The 25835-nt window shown below is 49.2% G+C and overlaps 1 protein-coding gene across 1 annotated transcript; it reads left to right on the top strand.

Moving 5' to 3' along the window:
• Positions 1-1206: 1206 nt before the first annotated feature.
• Positions 1207-3569, top strand: LOC101755261 (AAA-ATPase At2g46620). The gene has a single exon (XM_004982533.3). The coding sequence runs from the start codon at positions 1595-1597 to the stop codon at positions 3164-3166; it is 1572 nt and encodes a 523-aa protein (XP_004982590.1). The 5' UTR covers positions 1207-1594; the 3' UTR covers positions 3167-3569.
• Positions 3570-25835: the final 22266 nt, after the last annotated feature.

The following is a 25835-nucleotide window of genomic DNA, read 5'->3' on the forward strand; positions in this document are numbered from 1 at the left end:
CTGGAGATTGACGTCTGTTTTGATGCCCATTATCTGCAGCCTATCCAGCCTATGCCGACATGCCATTAACGTTAATAATTTCTGTTTGTTGGGTCTACGCGCAGCATCCTGGAAAGAGAATGGTCCGTTCGTAGAACGCTTAACAGAGGCATGTGGAAATTAAAAGGAATGTGATGACTATTTCTGTCACCGTTTACATTAAACACTGGGCGGAAGAAAGTCAAAACACGATATACAATCGCCAGCTTATTAGCTCTTCAGGGGTCGCAAGAGATGAGGAGGGACGTGGATACAAGACAACTGGTGCTGTGCTGTTCCGAGTACGAGTACTAGAACAACGTGAACAGGAAAGCAGTCGCAATCACACTCACAAAAAGGGTTCTTGTTTCGCTGGTGTATGAAAACAATGCTTTGGATTTGGCAAAGAAGCATATGCTGTTGTGGCGATCGATTTTTTTGGACAGGCGTCGATCCACAAACGCAACGGTATGAAACGAGCTGACATGACAGGTCACGTATACGATGCGGTACGCGTCCTGATCAGTAGTAGGACTGTAGGAGTCAGCAGTAGGTTCTCTAGAAACGACTTCCCGTCCGGTCGCTGATGGAATTAGAATCGTATCACAATCGAATCGACAGTAACGGCCATTACGGCATCACTGCTCCAAAACTTTTGATTTGGGAATCTCTCTCTGTCTCTTAATCCGGCAAATCTCCATTAACAGCTCTGCCGTATTTGGATGTACGCCACACGATGACACGATACCTTTCCCTGTAGCAGTTAACACTAGCCCACACGGCACGTCCAATCCATACGAGTCACGAGTCCGGACACCAGGGTGCCAAATCAAGCTCCAAGCAGAATATACTGCCGGCGATCAGATAAATTCGCACTCTCCATCTTCCAACACACAAATGCCTGTCCTGGAAATCGACGGGAAGAGGCGCTCGAATCTCTTGGCGCGTCGGCACGTAGCGGCTCGGGAACTCGTCAACCACTTGTTCGAGTCGCGACCTGTTCCGCTGCTCTGTTCGTTGTTCCGCTTCCACCCACCACCAAGCGCCCCCCAGGCCCCCACCACATCGCCCTCCTGGACGGCTGGACCTGGACGCGAACGCGAGGAGAGATAGAGAGGCCAAACGATTTCAAGCCACCGAGGCGGCGTGGTGGCGATAGCGATACCCACCGGAACCAATCCGCCTCGGCTACGCCCCGCGCCTGCGTCCATCCGGGCCGGCGCCTTGCGGTGCACGACCCGCCTGCTCCTCCTCCCCCGCCTTCTTCTTTGACCCGCGCACGCCACGCCACGCCACGCCGCACCCGATCCCCGACCACAACGAGTTCCCCTTCCCCATCTCGAGAGGCGCCGTCTCGGGCCGGGGCGCTCGCTCTTCCCTTAAAACCCCACCCCTCCAACATTCCGATCTCCTCCCGACCTCCCCCCTCCCCCTCTTCGTGTTTCGTCTCGTCTCCTCTGCTCTCCGAAACAGACGAACCGACGCGACCGGATCAAAAGCGAGCCTCCCAACCGCCCGCGGAGGCCGGGGTTCTTCTAGGAAGAAGAAGTACGGAGGCCGGGGCGCGGGCTCCGCGATGGCGCTGGACGGCGGCGGCGGAATCTGGGGAGGGGTGATCGGGGCGCTGGCCTACGGCGTCCTGGCGGTGGCGGCGCTGCGGCTGGTGCTGTCGTACAAGTCGGCGGCGCACGCGCTGCGGCGGGCGTGGCGGTGGGCGGACGAGTGGGCGCAGGCGTACCAGTACTACGAGGTGCCGCGCCTCGCCGGGGACGACGCGGAGAACCCGCTCTTCCGGAAGGCGGCCGCGTACGTGGCGTCGCTGCCGTCGCTCGAGGACGCCGACGCCGCCTGCGTGCTGTCGTCGGCGGCCAAGAGCAACGAGTTCGCGCTGCAGCTGGGCCCGGGCCACGCCGCGCGGGACGCGTTCCTCGGCGCGCGCCTCGCGTGGACCAACGCTGGCGACGGCCGCCTCGTTCTGCGCGTGCGCCGCCACGACCGCACCCGCGTGCTCCGGCCGTACCTGCAGCACGTCGAGTCCGTCGCCGACGAGATGGAGGCGCGCCGCAGGGAGCTGCGGCTCTACGCCAACACCGGCGGCGCGCCGCGGTGGGCGTCCGCGCCCTTCACCCACCCGGCCACACTCGACACCGTGGCCATGGACCCCGAGCTCAAGGCCCGTGTCCGCGCCGACCTCGAGGGCTTCCTCAAGGGCCGCGCCTACTACCACCGGCTCGGCCGCGTCTGGCGCCGGAGCTACCTCCTCTACGGCGCCCCCGGCACCGGCAAGTCCACCTTCGCCGCGGCGATGGCGAGGTTCCTCGGCTACGACGTCTACGACATCGACCTGTCCCGCGGCGGCTGCGACGACGACCCTCGCGCGCTGCTCCTGGACACCGCCCCGCGGTCGCTCATCCTCGTCGAGGACCTCGACCGGTACCTCCGCGGCGGCGACGGCGAGACGGCGGCGGCCAGGACGGCGCGGGTGCTCGGCTTCATGGACGGGCTCTCCTCCTGCTGCGGCGAGGAGCGCGTCATGGTGTTCACCATGAGCGGCGGCAAGGACGGCGTGGACCCGGCCGTGCTGCGGCCGGGCCGGCTGGACGTCCACATCCACTTCACCATGTGCGACTTCGAGGGCTTCAAGGCGCTGGCCAGCAACTACCTGGGGCTCAAGGACCACAAGCTGTACCCGCAGGTGGAGGAAGGCTTCCACGCCGGCGCCCGCCTCAGCCCCGCCGAGCTCGGCGAGATCATGATCGCCAACCGCGGGTCCCCGAGCCGCGCGCTCCGCACCGTCATCAGCGCGCTGCAGCACGTGGCGCCGGCGCCGGCTCCGCCGCCCGCGCAGCCGCAGCGGGCCGGCACCACCGCGCGGCCGCCCAGGCTCACCTCGAGGTGGTCCGGGCACCTCGACTACGCCAGCGCGGCGGCGTCGGAGGCCAGCGCGGCGAGTCAGTCGTCGCCCCGGGCCGGCGGCGGGGGCGGGTTCGCCAAGGACGCGCCGATCAGGGAGTTCAAGAAGCTCTACGGCCTGATCAAGTACAGGAGCCGGAAGGAAGCCGGCGTCGTGCCGGTGGACGATAACGCGGCGTCGCCGAACGGGCGGGGCAGCGAGGCCAGCTCTGACAAGGACAGGGCCGGTGATTAGTAAATTATTTGATGATGGGAGCAATAGCAATTTGGCTTTGCTCTTTAATTTGTTTTTAACTTTTGATCATGATTTCTAGGTACATCCTTTTCTGTTTATCTGAAATCTGGGAGCCTGTACATTGTAATCTGGTACTGCTAGCTAGGAATTTTCTTCTTATCTGAATTTTGGGGCTGTGCACTGTACCATGGTAGGATGAGCAAGTTCTGCACTTGGACCAAAAAAAATTCCAATAACATTGGAACGGAGAAGCATAGGAAACTATGTTCATCTGAAACAAGTTTCATTGTGTTAGACTGTCAGGGTACAGACACGATTTTCCATCAGTTTGTAACGATGTTCATAGGGGACTGCACATGTGACGTTTGAATTACGAAGTTGAGATTTGAGAGGTACATCGACATTTTGGCGGTTTGGCCTCTCACAGAGTAACATATGGACATATGGCTCAATACGGTTCAGCTGCCATAAATAACACAGCAAATTCTCACCAACAAGCCAACAACCACGAGTTGTTTGTTGAGATTGACGGTACAGCCATTCGTTACAGAAGTCAAAGATCTACTTTAAATTTGAACCAAGTATAGTACCTACATAAAAATACCGTACATCCGTAGACCTAGCAACAAGCGTCAACTGTAATCTGATTGTACTCTCATGGTCCCATAGGCCATAGCACGACACGTGCACTGAGAAACAAGCAAGCAAGCATCTGGTACTCCTGTTCCTCGGAACGTTCGTTGATGTGGAACTTCCGAATCCGCCATTCAGTGTGTACCATACCAACAACAATCTCTGTCATTTAGCCCGTGTCCGGTGTCTCAGTGTCACCTGGACCACCGCCGCTGGTCCGCCCTAACCCCCTCGCCGCCGGCCGGCCGGCCGGCTGGTGGCGGCTTCGAGACCATCACCGCCCGCTCCTTCCGCCACCTGCCGTGGCGCGCCGCCGCGTGCTGGCAGTGGGGCATGCGGTCGCTAATTCCAAATTCTCCGATCGGTCTCGCATGATTGGCTTGGATACAGGATGCAAAAGGAACTCCAAACCTGATTTCATTAGTCTCCGGCTAGCTGCGGTTGCGACCTCGCCATCACGACCTCTTTCTGGTGTCGGCCCGCGTTTGTTTCCGGTTAGCGTTCCTAAACTATAGCAGAATACGCGCGATTACGCTGTGCAATACTCTTCCAATGTGGTGGAGCACAAAAAAAAAATACTAATCGATTGTAAGTGCTTCCGTTTGTTAGCAGCAGCTAGTGATGATGATTAGGGGGCATGGTTGTGCGAGCTAATGATGGATTGGGGGCACAGCCGCACAGGACAGCCGTTCGCGAGCCTCCGGATTCGATGATTGTGCTGGGCACTAATTCAGTTTGGGCATTGTATATTGTTGCACGTATTTGCTGTTCTTTTATATCTGCAGCTGTATCTATTCTGCTTCGAGGGGTTTTTAGTTAGTTATTCCGTTCACAGGAGGATTGTGCGCGGCACAGCCGAGCACAGCTAGCTCCGATCCAACAAGGTGCTCAGGCGCCGACGCCTTACAGCGCGCACAGGTGTCTTCTCGTTGTTCCAGCCTGCCGAGATGAACTGGATGGAGTCTGGACCCGCCGGAGGACGGGAGCTTCTTCAGCTCTTCACAGGATCGATGCGCGCACATCGTCCTTCATCGGTGCGGTCGCACAATAATGCCGAACAATTGAAGTTTTCACTTCTCTGGGATACAGCGTCGAAGAAACTGAAAAAGAAAAGGAAAAACACCAGAGAGTGGAACGGATTGTGGCGTGTCATATACTGATGGATGCTTCTCTGCGTGACGTATCTAATTGCGGCGAGCAATAGGTTGACGCCCTGTTGACTACGAATTGCCGTGGTATAGTGTAGCACAAGCCCACAAGATCTCAACAAGTGCTGCGTTATCCGAAGAAATAAGATAAGAACACCCCCACAACTGAACTCCAGCAGCAAGCCACACGTAAAACGCAAGGCTTTTGGGGAACCCATTGCCATGACGTGCAGACAAGACAAGGGCATCCCGTGCTTGTGATCGCAGGCAGGATGGGCCACCCGGTGGCCCGGGTTAGCAGCCCGACAGCGTGATTGGGTTTCTCTTGCTCAAGCTGGGTTTTAGCTTAGCACGTCGTCATCATCGTGTTCCCCGATCCAAAACAAAAGAGCATCAGCAACCGGTTCGCAGAGTGCAGGACACCTGTAAATTTAAACTTTCTTTTACAAAATCTGCGCATACCGATCAATTCCAGGAGAACAAGAACGCAAGCGCGGATGCTACGCGACGACTGGCATGCTAAAGCGGAGTAGTAATTTTACTGGGGGCATGGCATCATTCAGTATAGCACTGTGCGAGGCTTTGCTGCGTGCTGCCGTCGTCGGTCGCAGCTATCTTGAGGGCCCTGCCTGCCATCCACGATCCATGGACGGACGGACGGACCATGGGCGTGGCGACGATTCGATGAGCAGCCACAGACAGCATGGCAGGGTCCTGGCATGATGTGAAGTTAATGATTGTGCCGCAGGGATATGGCCAGGCATGACGTGATGCGACAGGTGCGTCCTCACGGATCCTGATGATTTGATTGCTCTGGATGAAGAACCCCAGCTTTTTTTTAAGACCTCCCTACCTTTCTATTTATTCGAAATGGTGGCAGCACGCGTTTCAAACTATATAAATCAAGCTCCTAGCCAGCATCCCTGCATCGATGTTGGATGTTCTACTTTCGTGCACAACCTCAACAACTTCAAATCTTCCTCTCCCTGCATTGATCTCCCGAATGATCTGTTCATAGCTGCCCCCTTGGAGATTCTTGACGACACTAGCATAATCACCCACCAGCCTGAATTTTTGAATGAGTAGGTCGCTTGCTGGTGCTAGGCCTTCCCTGCATGCCAACACTTCTGCTGTCTCGGTGTCTGTGACCCCTTTAGTACCACAGCTGATGCTCCAACAAAAACGCCAACAACACTTCGCGCCACTGCCACTGCCACTGCTGCCGTGTTCGAGATTTTGGATATGGCCGCATCAACATTGATTTTAGCAAAACCATGCGGAGGGGGTATGCACTTCGGAATCTGAATCTGTCCCTGTTCTTGTTGCAACTTTGGGCTTGATTTCAACATCTCCAATTCTGTTATAAACCGTTCCACAAAATAATGTGTCGACATCGGACTTTGGAATATATTCTCATGAATTGCCTTGCACCGTGCATGCCACACTGCACGCAATCTCACGACCACCCGTATAAGTTTATCATGTGGCAGTACCTCTATCACCTCCTTCAGCCAACCTCGGGTGTCTTGATTCTGTGCCTAACCCAAAACTTATGTAATGGACATCGTATTCCAGTGCCCAGACACACCTGGACATGTTGCACTCTAGCAATGAATGTCTCCATGAGCCCAAGGCTTCACAAAAGCCACCACAACTATTCGGAGCCATGTTCCTATGGTGGCGCACGTCACCTATTAGGATAGAATGGGGAGCAAGCCTCCATAAGAACATGCGAATCTTTGATGGCACCTTGACCTTCCACAGGTCAGTCCATTCCTTCTCCACTGCGCGTGTATCCAACCTTGCAGTTGTGCTATCCAACCAAGCTGTTGTAGCTCCTTTTGTTGCGTACCAACATTCTGTAGGCAGATCTGGCAGAGAAAATGCCAGTCCTCTCGTAATGCCATGCCCTGAAATCATCCCTTCCATCTGAGCTAAGAGGGATATTTATGATAACTTCTATGTCCATTAGAGTGAAGAAAAGATTTACCTTGTGGCAGTTCCAAGTCCCCGATGTCTGATCAATGAGATCACTGACTAGCTGTGGAGGATTATTTCCGATGCAACACACATGACGTAACATTCAGTCCCTTGGCAGCCAATTCATGCTCTAGATATGTGTTTCCTCACCATTGCCAATCCTGCGAATGATCCCTTGCTTGAGTACCTCTTTGCCATCAAAAATTGCTCGCCACACCCTTGATGGTGACTCACTACTTCAGCATCCAAGAAATCTCCATCAGGAAATTAGACTGCTTTTAGGATTCGTACACTAAGTGAACCTGGTTCTTGCGTAATTCTCCAAGCTTGCCTCACTAGCAATGCTAGATTAAACATTTCAATGTCCCTAAACCCCAGGCCACCTGTGCATTTAGGTTTAGTTATGTCATCCCATGCTACCCAGCATGTCCTACGTTTCCCTTCCTTACCCTCCCACCAAAAGCTTCGAAGTAGCCCATCAATATGTTTCACAGTCCTCTCGAGAGCTTGAAGCAAGACATGGAGTAGGTCGATATAGCTTGGGCTACTGCTTTGATAAACACTTTTTCCCTCCTAACGATAACATCTGCTCCATCCAGCCCTGCACTCGCTTTCACACTCGATCCTTCAGGTACTTAAATGCACCATTTGTTGAACTGCCTACATTGGTAGGCATCCCTAGATATTTCTCACTTAGAGCTTCATTATTAACCTCTAAAATATTCTTTATTTCTGCTCTTAAGCTTCCTGAGCACCCCTTAGCAAAGTGTATAGATGACTTGTCCATATTCACTTGTTTCCCTGACGCCTTGCAATACACTTGTAACACATTCTTAACTTCCTCCGCACTCTCCCTATTCACTTTGAAGAACAGCAGACTGTCATCCGCAAAGAGTAAGTGACTCACTACCGTAGCCGATAGAGCCACCTTGATACCATTAAGTTGTGTTGACTAAACTCATGATTTTAACAGGCACGAAAGGTCCTCTGCTACCAACAAAAAGAGGTAGGGCGAGATTGGATCCCCTTGACGAATACCCCTTGAGGGTTTAAAACCTTCCATCCGTTCACCATTGAAAAGCATCAAGAATGAAACCGCGGTCACCATTCTCATAATCGACTCCACCCAGATTCGGTGAAAACTAAGCCGTATCATGACTGACCATAGATAATCCCACTCTACTCGGTCGAACGCTTTCCTCATGTCCAGCTTTAGGGCACAACACATACTATCTTGAGCTCGCTTCTTCTTCATAAAATGCATGCACTCATAAGCTGTAATGATGTTATCTGTGATCAGTCGCACAGGGACAAAAGCAGATTGCTCTTCAACTATAATTTCCGGCAATATTCTCCTCAATCTATTTGCCAACACCTTGGAACCGATCTTGTATATCACATTGCAGTGGCTGATCGGTCGAAATTGACCAAGCTCTTCTCGTTGACCCACCTTGAGAATTAATACAATGCAAGTATTATTTATGCTTGATGGATCATCTTCTCCAATAACACCCTTAAAACAACTAATGTTACTTCCTCACCACATAGATCCCAATGACGCTGGAAAAAATGTGCTGGAAAATTGTTCGGCCATGGTGCTTTGGTTGGAAATATTTGGAACAAAGCAACCTTAACTTCTTCCTCGCTAAAAGGCAGGAGTAACCGACTGTTCATCTCTGCTGTGACCTTAACTGGGACCGTGTCCAAAACACGTTCCATATCCTCTGTCCTTTCTGACGTATACATATCCTTATAAAAGGTTGACGCCATAATTCCCATCTCCTTCTTATTTTCTGTAAATTGATCATCTAGCTTCCGTAGCTTCACTATCTTATTCTTCTTTTTTTCGTTGACTTGCTCGCAAGTGAAAAAACTTTGTATTCTTATCACCAGTCGTAAGCCACAATATTATCGAACATTGTTGCCACATAATTTCCTCTCAATTGTGCAATTCAACAATTCTGCCCGATATCTTGATCTCTGCATGTGATGGGCGGGTTGTAGCTGGGTCAGATCGCAACCTCTCGAGATCCTCATTCAGCTTCTTCAGCTCTTGTCTAACATAGCCAAAAGACTGTGTTTCCCATGCACCAAGGCGTCCAAATACAACAGTTAGTTTTGCCTCCAACTCCTTGAGCGTGCTCACTTTGCCCTCGCCCAGCCATGTCTGTGCCATCATAGGGAAAAAATCTTGATGTGATTCCCACATTAGTTCATACCTGAATGCTTTCTTCTTCCATCGTCGGCGGCAGCAATTAGTATTATGTCCCCATCTCAGCAAGATGGGATCATGATCTGAAGCCGCTGGCGTAAGGTGACTCACCTGCGCCCACAAGAACCTCGTACACCAATCTATAGTGGCAAGAACATGATCCAATCACACACGACAGAACATCCCGCCTGTCACCTTCTTCTCGAAAGTCCAACTGCGCCCTTCATAGCCAAGGTCATAAAGGCTGCATATATCCACCATCTCCCTGAACCCTTCGATCTGAGCATGGCTGCTCTCTTGAACTCCATTATGCTCGGACCTATGTAGGACTTCATTGAAATCACCTATACAAACCTAGGGTAAGGAAGATGTTGCTTTGATAAATTTGAGCATGTTCCCCATCTTGTGATGTTCTGAGACCTGCGCATACACACATGTCAATCTCCATGGATCACTCCCATCCTCTGTTACAATTGTATCAATATGGTATTGGGAGAACGGTAAAATTTGAACTCTTATTTTATTATTCCAAAAAATGCCTAATCCGCCACTGCGGCCAAAACTGCTTACAACAAATGCATTATCAAAACCAAGAGTAGTTTTCAGGCTCTCCACCCGTGCTTTGTGAACTTGAGTTTCTAAGACACACATCACCGAAGGGGCAACCCTCTTCGCTAACTTGCGAAGTTCCTTGACTATCGCGGTGTTGCCCAAACTTTGACAATTCTAGCTAAGGCAACTCATTGCTCCCGGCGGTCCTCCTTCTCAGAGTCCGCCATAGATGTGTTCGGAACCTCCTTCTCACTCTATGTGAGTTTTTCTTTTGTTTCTTCTTCTCTCTCGGCGAGATATACTTAGGTGGAGGAGGGGGCACCCCTGTCTCCACTTTGTTGCTTAGCTCTGCTGTCATGGAGAGTTGCTTCTTAGCTAACACCTCCCTGGCCCTGCCATGCTTCTCCTCCATGGGTTTAATAGGGCCGGTAGCAGTGTCACTAAGTTCCGCATCGGTTCCTTTATCCAAGCCCGCTTCCTCTAACGCTCGCTTCCTCGAACCTGAAACCATCATCCGATCCCACCTTCTTCTCCATCCAGACTCCTCCCCGTGGATATGGGCCCTAGCTACCCCGCCCTCTGCCTCTTCCCCTCGCTGGGCAAGCTCCACGCTCTTCTTTGGGTCACTCGTGCTCCACACCTGTGTTCCTATGAACCCTGGGAGTTCCTGGACACCACGTCTCTTCAACCGCTATCATCCAGTTGCCAAACTGGAGATCCTTCTCTATGTATTACCCTGTGCCACACTCTAGATGAACATGTCCCATAAGACCACAGTGCAAGCAAAATCGAGGAATCTTCTCATATTTGACTTGTATCAAGATGATGTCCCGCCCCTCCGGCGTCAACATGACAAATCTCAAGAGCAGTCTCGACACTTCTATATTAACCCTCGCTCTATGGAAGTCACCTCCACAGTTGCTATGGCTCTCACTCTACCATTACCATGTCACCGATCTTGCTCGCCAATTGCTTCAAGATTGATTCCGTGCGGTACAGATGTGGAACTTTGTGTATCTGAACCCATGCAGGAACCACATGAGGCAAAACTGATGGAATCGCAGTAGATCCGTCGAATTCTTCCAGCATTAGTGCACACCCACGAAAAATCCATAGTCCTTATTCCATTATCCTCTTCCAATCACCTAGGCAAAAGGCTTGAATGACAAATATGTTCTTCCCAATTGGGCGAAAAGTCACCTCACGCGCCGTATTCCAAACTGATCTCATGGTCCACATCAACGAAGCTTCACTGAATTCTTTGACCGTCAGGAGCTTGGCCGCCGCCATCCACTTGACGTCCGGCAGGCTCTCCATGTCTTCCTTAGCCAGGAACACCCCCTCCTTCTCCTACTCACTAACACTACTAGAGAAAATGCCTCTACTACTGGTTGGGAACCCCCCTCTAGTACCAGTTGTGCAACCGGTACTGGCAATTCGGTACTAGAGGGGGGGGGGTCCTTTAATACCGGTTGAGATAACCGGTACTAAAGAGTATTAAAAAATTAAAAAAAATGAAATCACCCCTGCCGGCCTCGCCTCTCGCCGCCGGCCCCCGCCGTCGCCCGCCCCCACCTCCCGCTGCTGCCTGGCCCCTCCGCCCGCCTCCTCCCGGCCCTGCCGCCCCTCCACCTGAGCCCTCCCCCCCCGGCCGCCCTGAAACCACAGCCTCCACCCGCCACCTGCCTCCGCCCGACCTTCCGCCCGAGCCCCCCCCCCCACGCTGCCTGAGACCGCGCCCTCCCGCCGCCACAGCCACTAGCACTGCCGCCACCCGCCAGCCTGTGTGTTGCCACCGCTCCTCACTGCCACGAGTGAGGGGTGAGTGAAGGGGGGAGGGGAGGGGCAGCAGGAGAGGATGCACCGGCAGGAGAGGGAGAGAGGGAGAGGGCCGAGGAGAGGGAGCTCCGAGGAGAGCATAGGAAGAAGGAGGAAGGAGAGGGAGATGGGAGAGCCGGGGAGAGGGAGCCCGGGGAGAGGATAAGACCGTGTGCGCAAATCGATGGATAAGGTCGCGCGGTGGGAAACCTCTAGTACCGGGTGTAGGTTTCACCCGGTACTAAAGGTGACCCTTTATTATCGGGTGGAGCCTCCACCCAGTATTAATATATTTTAGGGGCACATTAGTACCGGGTGGAGTCCCCACCTGGTACAAAAGGGGTCACGGGGGCTTTCTCGGGGACTATCCCTTAGGTCCGGTACTAATGCTAACATTAGTACCGAGCGCCCAAATTAAACTAGTACTGAGGCCGTGGATGAGAGGTCATTTTTCTAGTAGTGTGAGCTTCAACTTCTGCAGCAGTTCATCAACATCCGCATCGGTCCTCGTTGCCTTACCTTTAGATGCATCCACCACCATCCTTCCACCTAGAACCCTAGACCTGCCAAGGTCAGGTAGCTGACTATGTCAGTCCCTTTATCAACCCAAGCAGTGCAGTTTGGGGCAGATCGCAGAAGGATTCTAGCGTCAAAATCCTCCACCGCCAGTAACGCCGACGGAATCACCGTAACCCTCAGCACCGAGGTCCCCACGCCCCAACTGACTAGTGGTGGTTGCAAGTTTCAGATAGAAGGCGTGGACGGATGCAAAACCTAGCTGAGCTGCCACCGTGGCATGCACGTGTATCCGCCACCAGCCCACGGCCCAGCCGTATCTGCCACCGTGGAAGCATGGCTCCATCAGCATGGGTCTTGCGAGTCGTGCCTCTCTTGTCCAGACTCTGGAGTGGATACGGTGTCGTGCTGGCCGTGACAGCTGACAAGTCAAAGACCACCGAGCGCACTAACGATCGCTAGGCAAAGCAAGACGATCTCTGGAGACACGCATGGTGATATGGGGGTGTATGGCGTTGCAAGTTGGAGGAAACTGCAGTGGAGGCACACAACGTTGCAGGCCGGAGGAAACTGCAATGGAGGCACATAGCACAGGCCATGATGAGCAACACCATAGCTAGGCTGCCAACTAGAGACCGAGATATGGGATTCCTGGAGATTAGCACGCGCTGATATTAATCGCCTGGCGTATGTGTGTGCGTGGTGTGACCATGATGTACTGTACGTGACAAGTATTAGCACATTGCACGAGTGTGCGTGCCATATGTCGACACGTACGAGTTTGCTGGACACCGTTGTCCATCGCCCTCGCGCCGGCCGGCCAGCCTATTCATGTCGAGACGAGAGCGCACGTGTACCCATCCTAGATCTCGAGTAAGTGGCGTTATTAGTAGTGTCACTCGACATATGTCAGGTCAGGTAGATAGTGTGTGTTGGCCTGCAATGCAACCACCAAAAAGCAAGCTAAAGGAGGAGCCATTGGAGCAAAGTGCAGAGCCGCGCGCATCTCGGTTCTTCCTCACGATGTTAAGTTAGAGCATCTCCAACAGTCTCTCAATATCTCCCAATAACTAGTTAGTAGGGATATCCTGATATCCCTTTCATCATTATTAGGAGAATTGCTTTTGCAGTCTCCCAATAATCTTATCCCAATCCAACCACCGTATTGGGAGAGTCAACTCCTCCTTGAGTTGGGATGAATTATTAGGTTGTCACAATAATTATTGGGAAAAGGGAAAGGTAAGAGAGACTGTTGGAGCACTATTTTCTTATCAACTCTCCCAATATGGTAGGACCGCGTTAACCCGTGACCGGTCGCGCGCATGCGGACTACGCGATCCCCTCTGAACTCTGGAGACAGCATGTCTACAGGGCACCAGGAGCAATATACACAGACTTCACTTTCAAAACGACATCATGCTGATGTAGGCGAACATAATAACTTGTTTTTTCTTCAAATGATCATTACTCTCTCATCACGTGTCTATTTTCAAATTCGTTTTCACCATTACGATCTTTGTGATGAGATCTACAAAATAAGATCCATATTTGATATGTTTTGAAAACATTTTATATGACTGTCAACTTATATTGAATGTACAGTATTAACTTATATAAGACTGTGTAGCAACTTATGTTGTAATTTGGAGGTAGCAACTTGACTTGTTTATCTGTTAAAAAAATTGTAAACCACTATATAGCAACTTGTATTGTATCGTGTAAAACTTGCATGTCCAGTACCAACTTAACTTATACAATGAATTTGTATGAACTTATTACTATTAATTTATATAAAAATATATGATAATTTAATTAGAAACCATTTGGTAACTTATATAGATAATTCAGATGGGTAAGAACATTAGTAGCTTTGTTTAAAAAAAAGGAACGTTAGTAGCTACACACTTAATTTAGAACTAGCTACTACACATTATCATAAATTGTCAGTATATAAAAACTATTTCAAAATATATGCATCATTGGTCTAGTTTTACAGATCTCATGATAATGAACATAGTGGTACAAACAAAATTTAAAATAAATAGATAAAAAGAAAGTTATCGCATTTTTAAGAAGTCAAACAAATGAAAATTACGTTGGCCATGTCACCCTAAATTCCGCTCATAGGTTATGCAGGTCACCCAAGTTCTCCTGATGCGCAAACTAGCTTTTTATTACTCTGCTTATATGCACATGCAGACCAACAAATCCTGCATGCAGTCATGCTCCCACAAACCTCATGGGTCAGCCCATGGACATGCAACAGGCCGTGAGGGTCGCACGTTCGCCTCGAGCGCAACATGTCGCCATATAGATTTTTCCAATATGATAATTGGATTGAGGAAGTGAGACTGCTGGAGAGGCTCTGATTTTATCTTTTAACCACTTCCTAGGATTCTCACGCTTGCCGTCACGTTCTGCTGTCACATGGCTTAACCTGGTTTCGGAGGTGTTTGGGAGACAAGGGCTAAACTTTAGTCCCTATCACATCGAATGTTTGGACACTAATTAGAAGTATTAAGTATAGGCTAATTACAAAACTAATTGCATGACCCCTAGGATAAATCGCAAGACGAATCTATTAAGCCATGATTTGATAATGTGGTGCTACATTAACCATTCGCTAATGATGGATTAATTAGGCTTAATAGATTTATCTCACGATTTAGTATAGGGGTTCTGCTATTAGTTTTATAATTAGCTCATGTTTAGTCCTATTCGAACATCCGATGTGATAGGGCCTTCTTAATACTACGCGGTGGCTATGTTAAGCGCTGACCGTTCAGAGTGCGTACGGCCAGCCCGGCTGCCACGCTACAGTCAGTTGTCAGTAAGATTTGAATGGGGGGTACGCAGTCGAGGTCGAGCTGATCGACCAGTTGCACACCAGTACATGCACGTCGCAGGGCTTTGACAAGCTGTGCAGTGCTCCATCGAGAGCTACCTAGCTGAAGCCTCATCGGCTTCAAAACCATTGGAACTGTTCGTGACAGTGCGAGAGATATTGCGAGCGCTGTAGCCTCTGCAGCTGCTCGGCTCAGGCCCCGGTGGCCCAGGCCCATGCGGTCATCATGCCACCTGACTTCTTGCTCTGTTGGCTGGCCGCCGAGCGATGGTTCGCCAGTCATCCATCGATGGGTTCGGAACTCCTCGTTGCTCCATGCTGCAAACTTGCAAGTGGGATTGCAATGCTCTAACACGACCACAAGGACAGGTTAAAAGAGATCAGCCCAGCCCGTGTCCACTCGACGTGTTAATGGACGAGAGGTTTGTGCCACGCTGAACAGAGCACGACCAACACTACGCTTGTTGAGTCGCGTGCTCTCACAAAGTCACAAAATGTATGTGAAACAACAAAAGAAGCCACCTATTGTAGAGCAATTTTAGAAAATATATTGGAATCCTCTCTGTAATATTAATTTGGACATCATACAACCCCTCCCGAGACCTGGTCCACCGCGCTCTCTGTCACGTATAAACGCTACGCCATGCTCACCCACCCTCCGGCTTGTGCTTGTAACTCAAGCGCCTATGCCCACCATGTAAACACTCACTGTTGGCGGCTCGGTCCCTAGCTTTTTGAACGAAATGTTTAGTCGCCCCTGTTGCTTCTTAAAAGAATTAATTTGGACGTCCAGTGATCCATGACGGTAGTGTCACCTATAGACATGCGAATTGATGTGAGAGTACGGTGAGAGGTACACACGCCCCCTTCCAAACTTAGGGGGTGTTTGGATACTCCGTGAACTTTAGCACCTATCATATCGGATGTTTGATACTAATTAGAAGTATTAAATATAGTCTAATTATAAAACTAATTGCACAGATGGAGTCTAATTCGCGAGACGAATCTATTAAGCCTAATTAGTCCATGATTTGACAATGTGATGCTACAGTAACCATTTGCTAATGATGGATTAATTAGCTTTAATAGATTCGTCTCGCGAATTAGACTCCATCTGTGCAATTAGTTTTATAATTAGCTCATATTTAGTCCTCCTAATTAGCATCCGAACATTGGATGTGACCCTGCCAAAGTTTAGCCCCTCGTATCAAACACCCGCTTATTTGTTAATGTTCCACTATTCCACTATGGTCAAATGATCTATTTAGCTCTATCCACTAGGGAACCTCTCCACAGAATCTGACAAGAAGTGGAGCGGGTGGAGCGCTGCCCTTTTTTCCGAAAACAAAAGAGTCCTTCAATTGAAGGCGTAGAGGTATGTATACCCCATTCATCATATGGACATTATCCACGTTCCCTTCACGATATCTTAAGGTCACCAATCGATCTTTCTACCGGAATACGGTACAATAGTTCATCAACTCATACTCCCGCACCGACTAATAATTTTAAAAATTATAGTTATTTAAAATTTAGATTTTATAGTTAATAACCAAAAATTTTTTATCAACAACTTTTTTTATTTATTTAGTATTCTTACAATACTCCAGTTTTGATTGATTTTAGTACACTTTATCATCAAGATTCATACTTTTTTCTCCTTACAATGCACCTCCGATCCATACATTGCGTTTAACATTGAAAAACAACATTTTTCATTGCTTCCTTCCGTACATGTATGAATGGTTCACACGGTGACACACATCATGCACATATGCCTGAACTTAGTATTTCTATATTAACAATGAACATGGGTAATTTAGCATCATATATTTTTTTATTTTTGGATATTTCTAAACAATGAACATGAATGTAATTAGATTAAAATTTAGGTGCTTAGGTTATTTTTAATAACAACATCATGGGTAATTTAGATATAGATTTAGAAAGGCATTTTAAGTTATTTTTATAATAACATGTGGATAATTTATGCAAAGATTGTGTGTTATTATAAAATATTTTTTTATAATACGGAGGTGGGTAACTTAGATATCGATTTACGGTTTATTATATTTTTTTAAAAAATTACCCATCTATGCCCTTATGAAAATTACCCACATATGCTATTAGAATATTTTCACAATGATAGTGGTGAGTATTTTCTAAAAAAATATAATAGACCAATGGCTACGATCATTAGAGTTTATAGGACTTATGCCTAGATATTTTTGAATTTTGTGAGAATTTCATAGTGCATCTTGTGAAAATCAATGCGCGGTCTTCAATTTTAGAAAATAAGAGCACATAGCTTACTATCAAAAATGTTACCTTGAGCCCTCTCTCATTTGTTAAATATGCTAACACAATACTGATCTAAATATATAATTATTATCTTCAACTGATTGTGATAGATTTTAGTTAGTAATTACTCTAAAATGTTTTGATCTACATTTAGAATTTTTCTTTCTTTTTTCACTTTGCATTGCAGGTATGCATTTGAATTTTTTAATAGACTCTAAGTTTGTAATATTGTTGGCGCTAGAAATCGGTCAACCGAATCCCAGCGACCGACACACGACCCGGGAGAATCTGCTTAGCTCCTGTTCGGGTGAATGCCCTGGTGCGGTTCGCGCGGCGTGCCAGCCAATCTGACCTGTTGATTGGCAAGGAAGAACACGTGTCAAATTCAGAAACCACGATCGGCTAAGTTTCCGATCGAGAGAGTTTATCGGCGAATCGACCGATTTACTGTGATAATGAAATCGGCTATAAGACAGCACGATCCCTGTAGCCTTGTAAACAGAGAAATACTAAAGTAATCGGTACAAAGCTTATGAAGACAGCGCTAGGAAAAGATCTAATCAGCAATGAATAGATTTAACGACAGAAAATAATGAAAGCCGATACTACCGATTCCTAGCGGGATAACTGGTGATAAAAACTAGGAAAACAGGTAAAAAAACCTATGAATCTAGTTGATATCGATAACTGATGAATAAATCTAAACGAAACAACAGCGATGCGCCGGAAGTTAAGGCTTAGATGTTACTCGATAAACGGAACTTACAGAATCGGCCGGAGATCAAGATGATGCAGCCCTGCCAACCCGCACGAACTCGTGAGAAGAAAAAGTGATGGCGAAGTCGCCTGCTCGAAAGTAAGTACGAAGAAGAAAGTAACTTGTTGTATTGATTGATTGTTGTTACAGATTTACAAAGGTAGCTATTTATAGCCCCGTACAAATAATCTTCTTAACCGACTAGAACTCTATCTCTAATTCAAACAGAAAACAAATATCTACAAGCACAACTCGTGCTAAACTAGTTACCCCACGCTTCGTGGGCTGACCTCCACCTTATCCTTCCATCTTTCCAAGCCCATACAGGCCCAACTAGTCCATCTTCCTGATCGGCCGATTTCTTATCGGCAAAGGATTGCCGATTGGGAGTCTGGCGCATTCACCCTGAAGCAAAGCAAAAGCTGCTGGCCGATTCCGCATTATAGCACCATTTGACCGATTCCCAACTGTACTTCCTCGACTTCTTTTCTCCTTGGCGCCGATTCTACTGGTGACGAAATCCGGCGTCAACACATGCCCCCCAGTTTCGGAGTAAAACACAGTCTTTTACTTCGAAATTCTTTATAACCTTCACTCCGAAACGGCCGCAGTGAAAATATCCTTCCGTTTCGCGGTCTCCCGGCTGATCATTGCAATTTTTTGAAACGGGCGCCCACGACAGCCACTACCCCGAAAAACTCGACGCGCCGGCGCGGTGAAAATTCCATCTTTACCCCTTCTTCAGGCACCCTATAAATAGCGTTTCACCACAGCTCATCTTCAAGCTCACGTCTCTTTTTCCAACGCACGCGCATCCCTTTTTTTTCAATTCTCCCTTGCCATCGAAGTCTTCTAGTTCCAGCTCTTGTTACTTCTTCCCCCTTCCCTCCGATGGCGACTCCTTCCGGCAATTCCCCCGCACGCGATGCTCCAGGGATAGCGCCTCCAGTGGTGGTAGCAACGACCGTCACTTCATCTGCAGATGAAAGAGCTTCATCAGAAATCCCAATGGCGGTCCCCATCACGGCCCCATCATCTACGTCCGCGTCGGCGACCACGCCGATTACCCAGAACTTTATTCCGGAGGTAAATACCGAATCCTTCCCCTATCGGCAATGTATTTATCTTAGATCTACTCCTTACATTCCTATGCCCCTTTTCCTTTTTTAGGCGGTTAGACATAGAATTACTATTCATCTCACGGGCAGTCCTGGCCTTGTTTATCTTGGTCCCATGGGAGACCCAGATCCGGCGGATCTTATAGATTTGGAAACTGACCGGGTGCCCTTCAAACGATCCGATATGGACTTAGATCAATGGGCGAGCACTTTCAGATCTTGGCCGAATGAAACCCCAGGTTGGAGGGAATGGTACCAACGGATGGCCGCGTCAAAGAGCGTCTCGTGGGATGAGCTCAAAATCGGCCAATGTATCAACCTCTCTCTGTCTCAAATGGAGAAGAACGAGCCGTTAGTGATGGTGGCTTCCTATTTTTGGTCTGACGCACTTAATGCGTTCTTATTTGGACACGGTCCCATGACCCCCACTCTGGCCGATGTGGTCCTCTTGACCGGCCTGGACATATCTTCTCCTGACACACCTTTCCACCTTTTGACCACAACGTCACATCGGCTGGACACAAGGGGAATCGGCGGCTGGAAGGGCTTTATCAGTAGTAACAAGAAGACCGGCACTGTCGAGAACAGGGAACATACAGCTTTCCTAATGATGTGGCTGGAAAAACACCTCTTTTGTGGAAGAGCCGCCGGCCCAACAACCAACACCCAATCCTTAGCTGAAGCGCTGTCTAGAGGAAGTCATATTCCTCTAGGGAAACATCTTGTGGGTGCCGTGTACCATATGCTCCATCAAATCGGCACAAAACTTTCCAAGGGAGAACCAATCGGCAACCCAGGTGGGCCTTGGTGGTTTGTCAATCTATGGTTGAACCTTTACATGAACAGAATCACCCGACAGCCAGTGGACCATATGATGTTTCCCAATATCGAATCGACGGAGGACCCTACCGAGCGTCGCCGATGCATGTCTTATGGTGAAGCAGCGTCAGCTTTTCCAGGTTGTGCGTATTCCGCTACAAAGGTAGCCGAGTACTTTCGGTGCTTTTATAATGGATTTAATGAGGACGCAACTATCTGGTTTCCATACCAGCGAGACATTCCAGTCTTCGAGCTCCCCTCCTGCTTCGATTCAACTTCTGGCCGGTTTGATGAAGATCTTTATGAAGAACTGATCAAACCAGGACTCTTACCGGCCAACTTCTTTTCGGGGAAAGATGCCCCTACATACGAATTCTACAACCCGTCTACTGCCGCACGACAATTCGGCATGGGTCAATTGCCGATACGGGTGTATTTTGCTGGCCGAATCAAGTTCAGAGATGTGCTTACAACTGGCCTGGACTACTGTCGGCTGCGAGACCGAATTCCGGACTCCAGTACGATTAATTTGAATGACTGGCTATTATATCCATTTGCCATCCAACCGTTCAAACTTTGGTGGGCCGAATGGAAGCAATTTCTATTCTGCAACTCAGCATCGGCATACTGCAACCTTCTAAATCCGGCCAACATTGATCCCAATGCCGAGGTATTTCTGATTACCGATTTTATTCTTTCCAACATGATTGAGCACTAATGATTTCATTGTTTCTTTAGGCTGAGAATCGGGCCCCTCCAACGCACAGTCGCAGCGGTCGGCTAATAGAGAGCTACCCGTACACCACCTATCCTCTTATCGGCTACGACGCTCCGTCAGTTGACATGATTGCTGGCCGATCGAAGAAGGTTCATAAGAAGGTCGTCAAGAAAACCAGTCGCCGAGTCCGGGCTCGTACGGAATCGGCGGATCCTCCTGTGCTCGTATCGGCAGAAACCTTGACTGCACCACCCCAGGCCACACAAAGTGCCGATACTCAAGCCATCACACAAGCTGGAGTGGCTGCCGCGTCATTATTGTTGGAAGCTATGCAGGTAAGTCCAAATTTTGCCATCTCCGATCGTCATTTAAATATTAACCTTTTCTTAACTCTGTATTTCCCAGAGCGCCGCTACGGAAATACCACAATCGGCGACAACTCGACAGGACGCCGACGCACCCTTGCCCTCATCCATTGAGGTACAGTACTTATCTTACGGATTTCTTTCAGGTATCCGTGTAATGTATTTGACCGATTTTTTGACGCAGGCCATCGGCACGCCGAGCGCTTCCCGACAACCGATTTCTTCCCAGGGAGTTGGTCCGAGCACCGCGCCGATTATTGTGGAGTCCTTTTCATCAGATGAACCCATGGCACAGGCCACTGAGCGAGACACAACGGCCTTACAAGCGCAGCGTGAAGAAATTCGTTTTAAAATGGTAAATTCCTAAACCAGCTTTCAACCAGCCGATTTACTCTGATCCCCTGCCGATTCACCCTTTTTCTTTATTTTCTCAGGAACAAGATTCCCCCAACAACAGCCTTTTCTCCTTCGCGGTCGCTCTTTCTGATGATGAGGAAATCGCATCCCGCCAAGTCGCTTTAAGCTCCGTTCCTGACGACGTCCGGGCTAAACTTACCAACATCCGATCCCTCCTACAAGGGGACATCGGCCGATTGGTAGAAGACGCTTCGCCGATTCGGCAGCTCTTTAGTGACGTCAGCGGACGAGTACCAGAGGAAGCGGAAGAGGCCTTGGTCCCGGCGGCCTTTATCGAGTCCATGAGGATTCCAGTTTTTAGGGCCCTTCGTCATATGGCCGATCGCACGAAGCTGGCCAAGACCCGTGAAGATGAAAATGCTTTTAAGCGTCAGGCTCAAGAAGCGAATCGACGTATCCATGTCCTGGAAGATTCACGGCCGGCGATCATTAGTGAAATAGATCGCCTCAAACGACGGAGGGCGGACCTTGCCAAAGAGATGGAGCAAGTGACCAAGGCAATCAGCGCCGAAGAGAATAAACTTCAAGAGTTACCCTCTGCTATCGCCGATTTGACACGGGAGAGGCAGCGTTTTGCTCAAGAGGCTCTGAGACTCCACCGCAACGCATCGGAGGTCCCTGGATCGGCAGAAAAAGACCAACGGATTCTTGACTCCGCCGATCAGATCCGGCGTCGGGCCATCACGGCTATCGATACCCTTTTGGGTAATCTGTAAAACACTGACCGTTTTGTACGAACATTTACTGCCTTCTTTGACCGACCCTTCGCGACGCCCTCTATTTACTGCCTTCCTTATTACCGATGGGACGTGGCCTCATCAGATTTCCACGTATTTCCCCCATAAATATCGACCTCGGCGCTTACTCCCGATAGCATCGATCTGGCTCCCATTTCGCCTTTCCTCTTCTTCTCATCGGCGCGACTGTTTCGTCATGGCCTCATCGTCATCCTCTTCTGTCAACCAGGTGAAACCCCGCCCTCTCCTTTCAGATCTTAGGAAACGAATGCTTCACCTTATTCATTCTTTGTTTCAGCCCCAACGCCTTGGTCCGGAGCTCGTGCGTGCCATCGAGTGCATCCATTCCGAAGACCCGTTGACCCCGGGGGACAAGGCTCTGATTCTGGCCCACCAAGAGGAGCTCCAAGACCACATTACTGCAGAGGCTCGTGCAGTCTTAGATGCCGTGGTGAATGAAAGCCGTCGCCGATCTCCAGTCATGAGGGGTCGTCATCGTGACGTTCCCGGAGATGACGTCACTTCGACAGCCCGCACGATCCTGGACTTCTTGGAAAGGAACGGCGGCCCGCGGCCTCCCGCCGATAGGGTCCGTCTGCTTCCTCGGCCCGTCATCCTGGCGGCGGCAGAGGTCTCGCGCCTTCGTGCTTTGGAGCGGAATGGGGGGGTCATCTCAGAAGAAGGATAATTAGTTTGTTTTTGTAATTTTTTGTTCTAAGGGCGACTTAATGTTTTGTCGGCCATGTAAGCTGTCACCCGTACCGAATGAATGTAATCGGCCACTCCGGTCGACTTTATGTGCTTGTTAAAACCGACTTGTATCGGCCATGTAGGATTGTGTTACGGCTGATTTCTTAGGCTCCAACCCATATACTTGGGTAATATCTTTTTAAGTACCTCCCATTCAGAGCTCTAGTGAATTCTTCTCCTTCTATTGTTTCCAAAATATAGGCATTCCCTGGAGCGCATCTGCCGATTTTATACGGCCCTTCCCAGGTAGGAGACCATTTGCCGAATTTAGGATCTTTCGACCCGATCGGTAGTACCAACTTCCATACCAAGTCTCCGGGGGAAAACTGCTTGACTTTGACCTTTTTATCGTACCACCTGGCCACTCTCTTTTTATTCTCTTCGATACTTATTAGGGCCCTCAGTCGTTGGCCGGCCAAATCATCAAGTTCTCCCTTCATCAGAGATGAGTAATCATCGGCTGACAACTGGTCCTGAAGTGAAATGCGCCTTGATCCTGCCCTCGACTCCCATGGCAGTACTGCATCGTGACCGTATACCAACTGATAGGGAGATAACTTGGTAGCCCCATGACAGGCCATTCTGTATGCCCACAGGGCTTCGGTCAAACATAGGTGCCACTTCTTCGGGTATTCTTCAATCTTTCTTTTGATCAACTTGATTATTCCTTTGTTGGAAGATTCTGCTTGACCATTGGCTTGAGCGTAATACGGAGAAGAATTTAACAATTTGATGCCCATATCGGTCGTAAATTCCTCAAATTTCCCCGATGTGAACATTGTTCCTTGATCGGTTGTTATAGTTTGAGGGATACCGAATCGGTAGACGATATGGTCTCTTACGAAATCGGCCATGATAGCCGAAGTCACAGTCCTTAATGGGATTGCCTCTACCCATTTGGTGAAGTAATCAGTAGCCACCAGAATAAACTTGTGCCCCTTGCTCGATGGTGGATAAATTTGGCCGATAAGGTCTATTCCCCACCCTCTGAACGGCCATGGTTTGATGATGAGATTCATGGCCGACGCGGGTGCACGTTGGACATTTCCAAACTTTTGACACTCCTGACAACCCTTATAATATTTGAAACAGTCTTCGAGGATCGTAGGCCAATAGTACCCGTTGTTTCTGATCATCCACTTCATCTTATGTGCCGATTGGTGAGCTCCGCATACCCCTTCATGGATTTCTCCCATTAGAGTCTTGGCTTCTTCTGTCCCAAGGCATTTAAGAAGAACACCGTCGATCGTCCGGTAGAACAGATCATCTTCGAGCAATACGTACTTGGTAGCGTGAAAGCGCACTCGTCGCTCCACCTTTTTAGACGGATCCTTCAAGTAATCGGCAATTTCTTTACGCCAATCGTCGGTTGCAAGTTCTAAGGCCATGGCGCCCGGAATCGGCCGATACCCAGATGCGTGTTGAGCGAGTTTGTTTGCTTCCTCATTACGGTCTCTTGGGACATGCTCGATTACTGCCGATCTGAATTCTTTTAAAAGCTGTAAGCAATCTTCGTGATGAATTCGTAATATGTCATCTTTGCACTCAGCCCTTCCGGTTAGTTGATCCACAATTAGCATCGAATCTCCGAAGACCTCAACAGAATCGGCCTTGACTTCTCTCAATAATCGTAAGCCTTTTAATACAGCTCTGTACTCCGCTTGATTGTTCGTGGCGGCGGTTTCTAACGGCAGAGAAAAATCATATCTTGCCCCCCGAGGCGATATGAGAACGATGCCGATTCCTGATCCGACCCCGCATGATGACCCATCAAAAAATAACTGCCAAGGCGCTAGTTCCACGAAGGCGATCTCCGGTCCACAGTGCTGGGCGACGAAATCGGCCATGACTTGACCCTTGACGGCTTTTGCCGATTCATACCGTAGGTCAAATTCTGATAAAGCTAAGATCCATTTACCGATTCATCCTTTCAATATCGGCAGTGACAGCATGTATTTCACTACATCATCTTTGCATACGACTATACATTCTGCCGACAGTAGATAGTGCCTGAGTTTGGTGCACGAGAAGTAAAGACACAAACACAAACGCTCCACCAGAGGATATCTTGTTTCGGCATCCAGGAGTCTCCTACTGACGTAATAAATGACCCGCTCCTTGCCTTCAAACTCTTGGACTAAAGCCGACCCAATAGCTTTTTCATCTGCTAATAAATACAGTTTAAACGGCTTACCAGTTTGAGGGGGAACCAAGACTGGGGGTGAGACCAAGTATCGCTTGATATCTTCTAACGCCTTGCGCTGTTCTTCTCCCCATATAACTTCCTGGTCTGGCTTCAACTTCAGAAGTGGCGTGAACGCCTGAATCCGTCCAGATAGATTAGATATGAACCTTCTGATGAAGTTTACCTTGCCGATTAGAGACTGTAGCTCAGTTTTGTTCTGTGGGGCGACGACTTTGTTGATGGCCGCTATGGTCTTCTGATTGACTTCTATACCTCGTTCGTGCACCATGAATCCTAAGAACTATCCAGCGGAGACGCCGAAAGCGCATTTGTTGGGATTCATCTTAAGACCATGCTTCTTGGTACACTCTAGCACCCTTCGCAAATCGGCTAGGTGTTCCTCGTGGCTTTTGGACTTGACCACAACGTCATCGATGTAGATCTCCACCAGGAGGCCAATGAGTTTGTGAAAAATGTAGTTCATGGCTCTCTGATATGTAGCACCAGCATTCTTCAAGCCGAAAGTCATCACCACCCACTCGAATAGACCAAGATGGCCTGGACATCTGAAAGACGTTTTGGGTATGTCTTCCTCGGCCATAAGTATTTGATTGTATCCAGCGTTCCCATCCATGAAGCTAATAATCTTGTGTCCCGCGGTGGCGTCGATCAGTACATCGGCCGTAGGCATGGGGTAACCATCCATCGGTGTGGCCTGATTAAGATTCCTGAAATCAACGCAAACGCGCAGCTTCCCGTTTTTCTTGTATACTGGCACGATATTAGAAATCCACCGGC

Source organism: Setaria italica, chromosome IX (assembly GCF_000263155.2).
Source record: "Setaria italica strain Yugu1 chromosome IX, Setaria_italica_v2.0, whole genome shotgun sequence".
NCBI lineage: Eukaryota > Viridiplantae > Streptophyta > Magnoliopsida > Poales > Poaceae > Setaria > Setaria italica.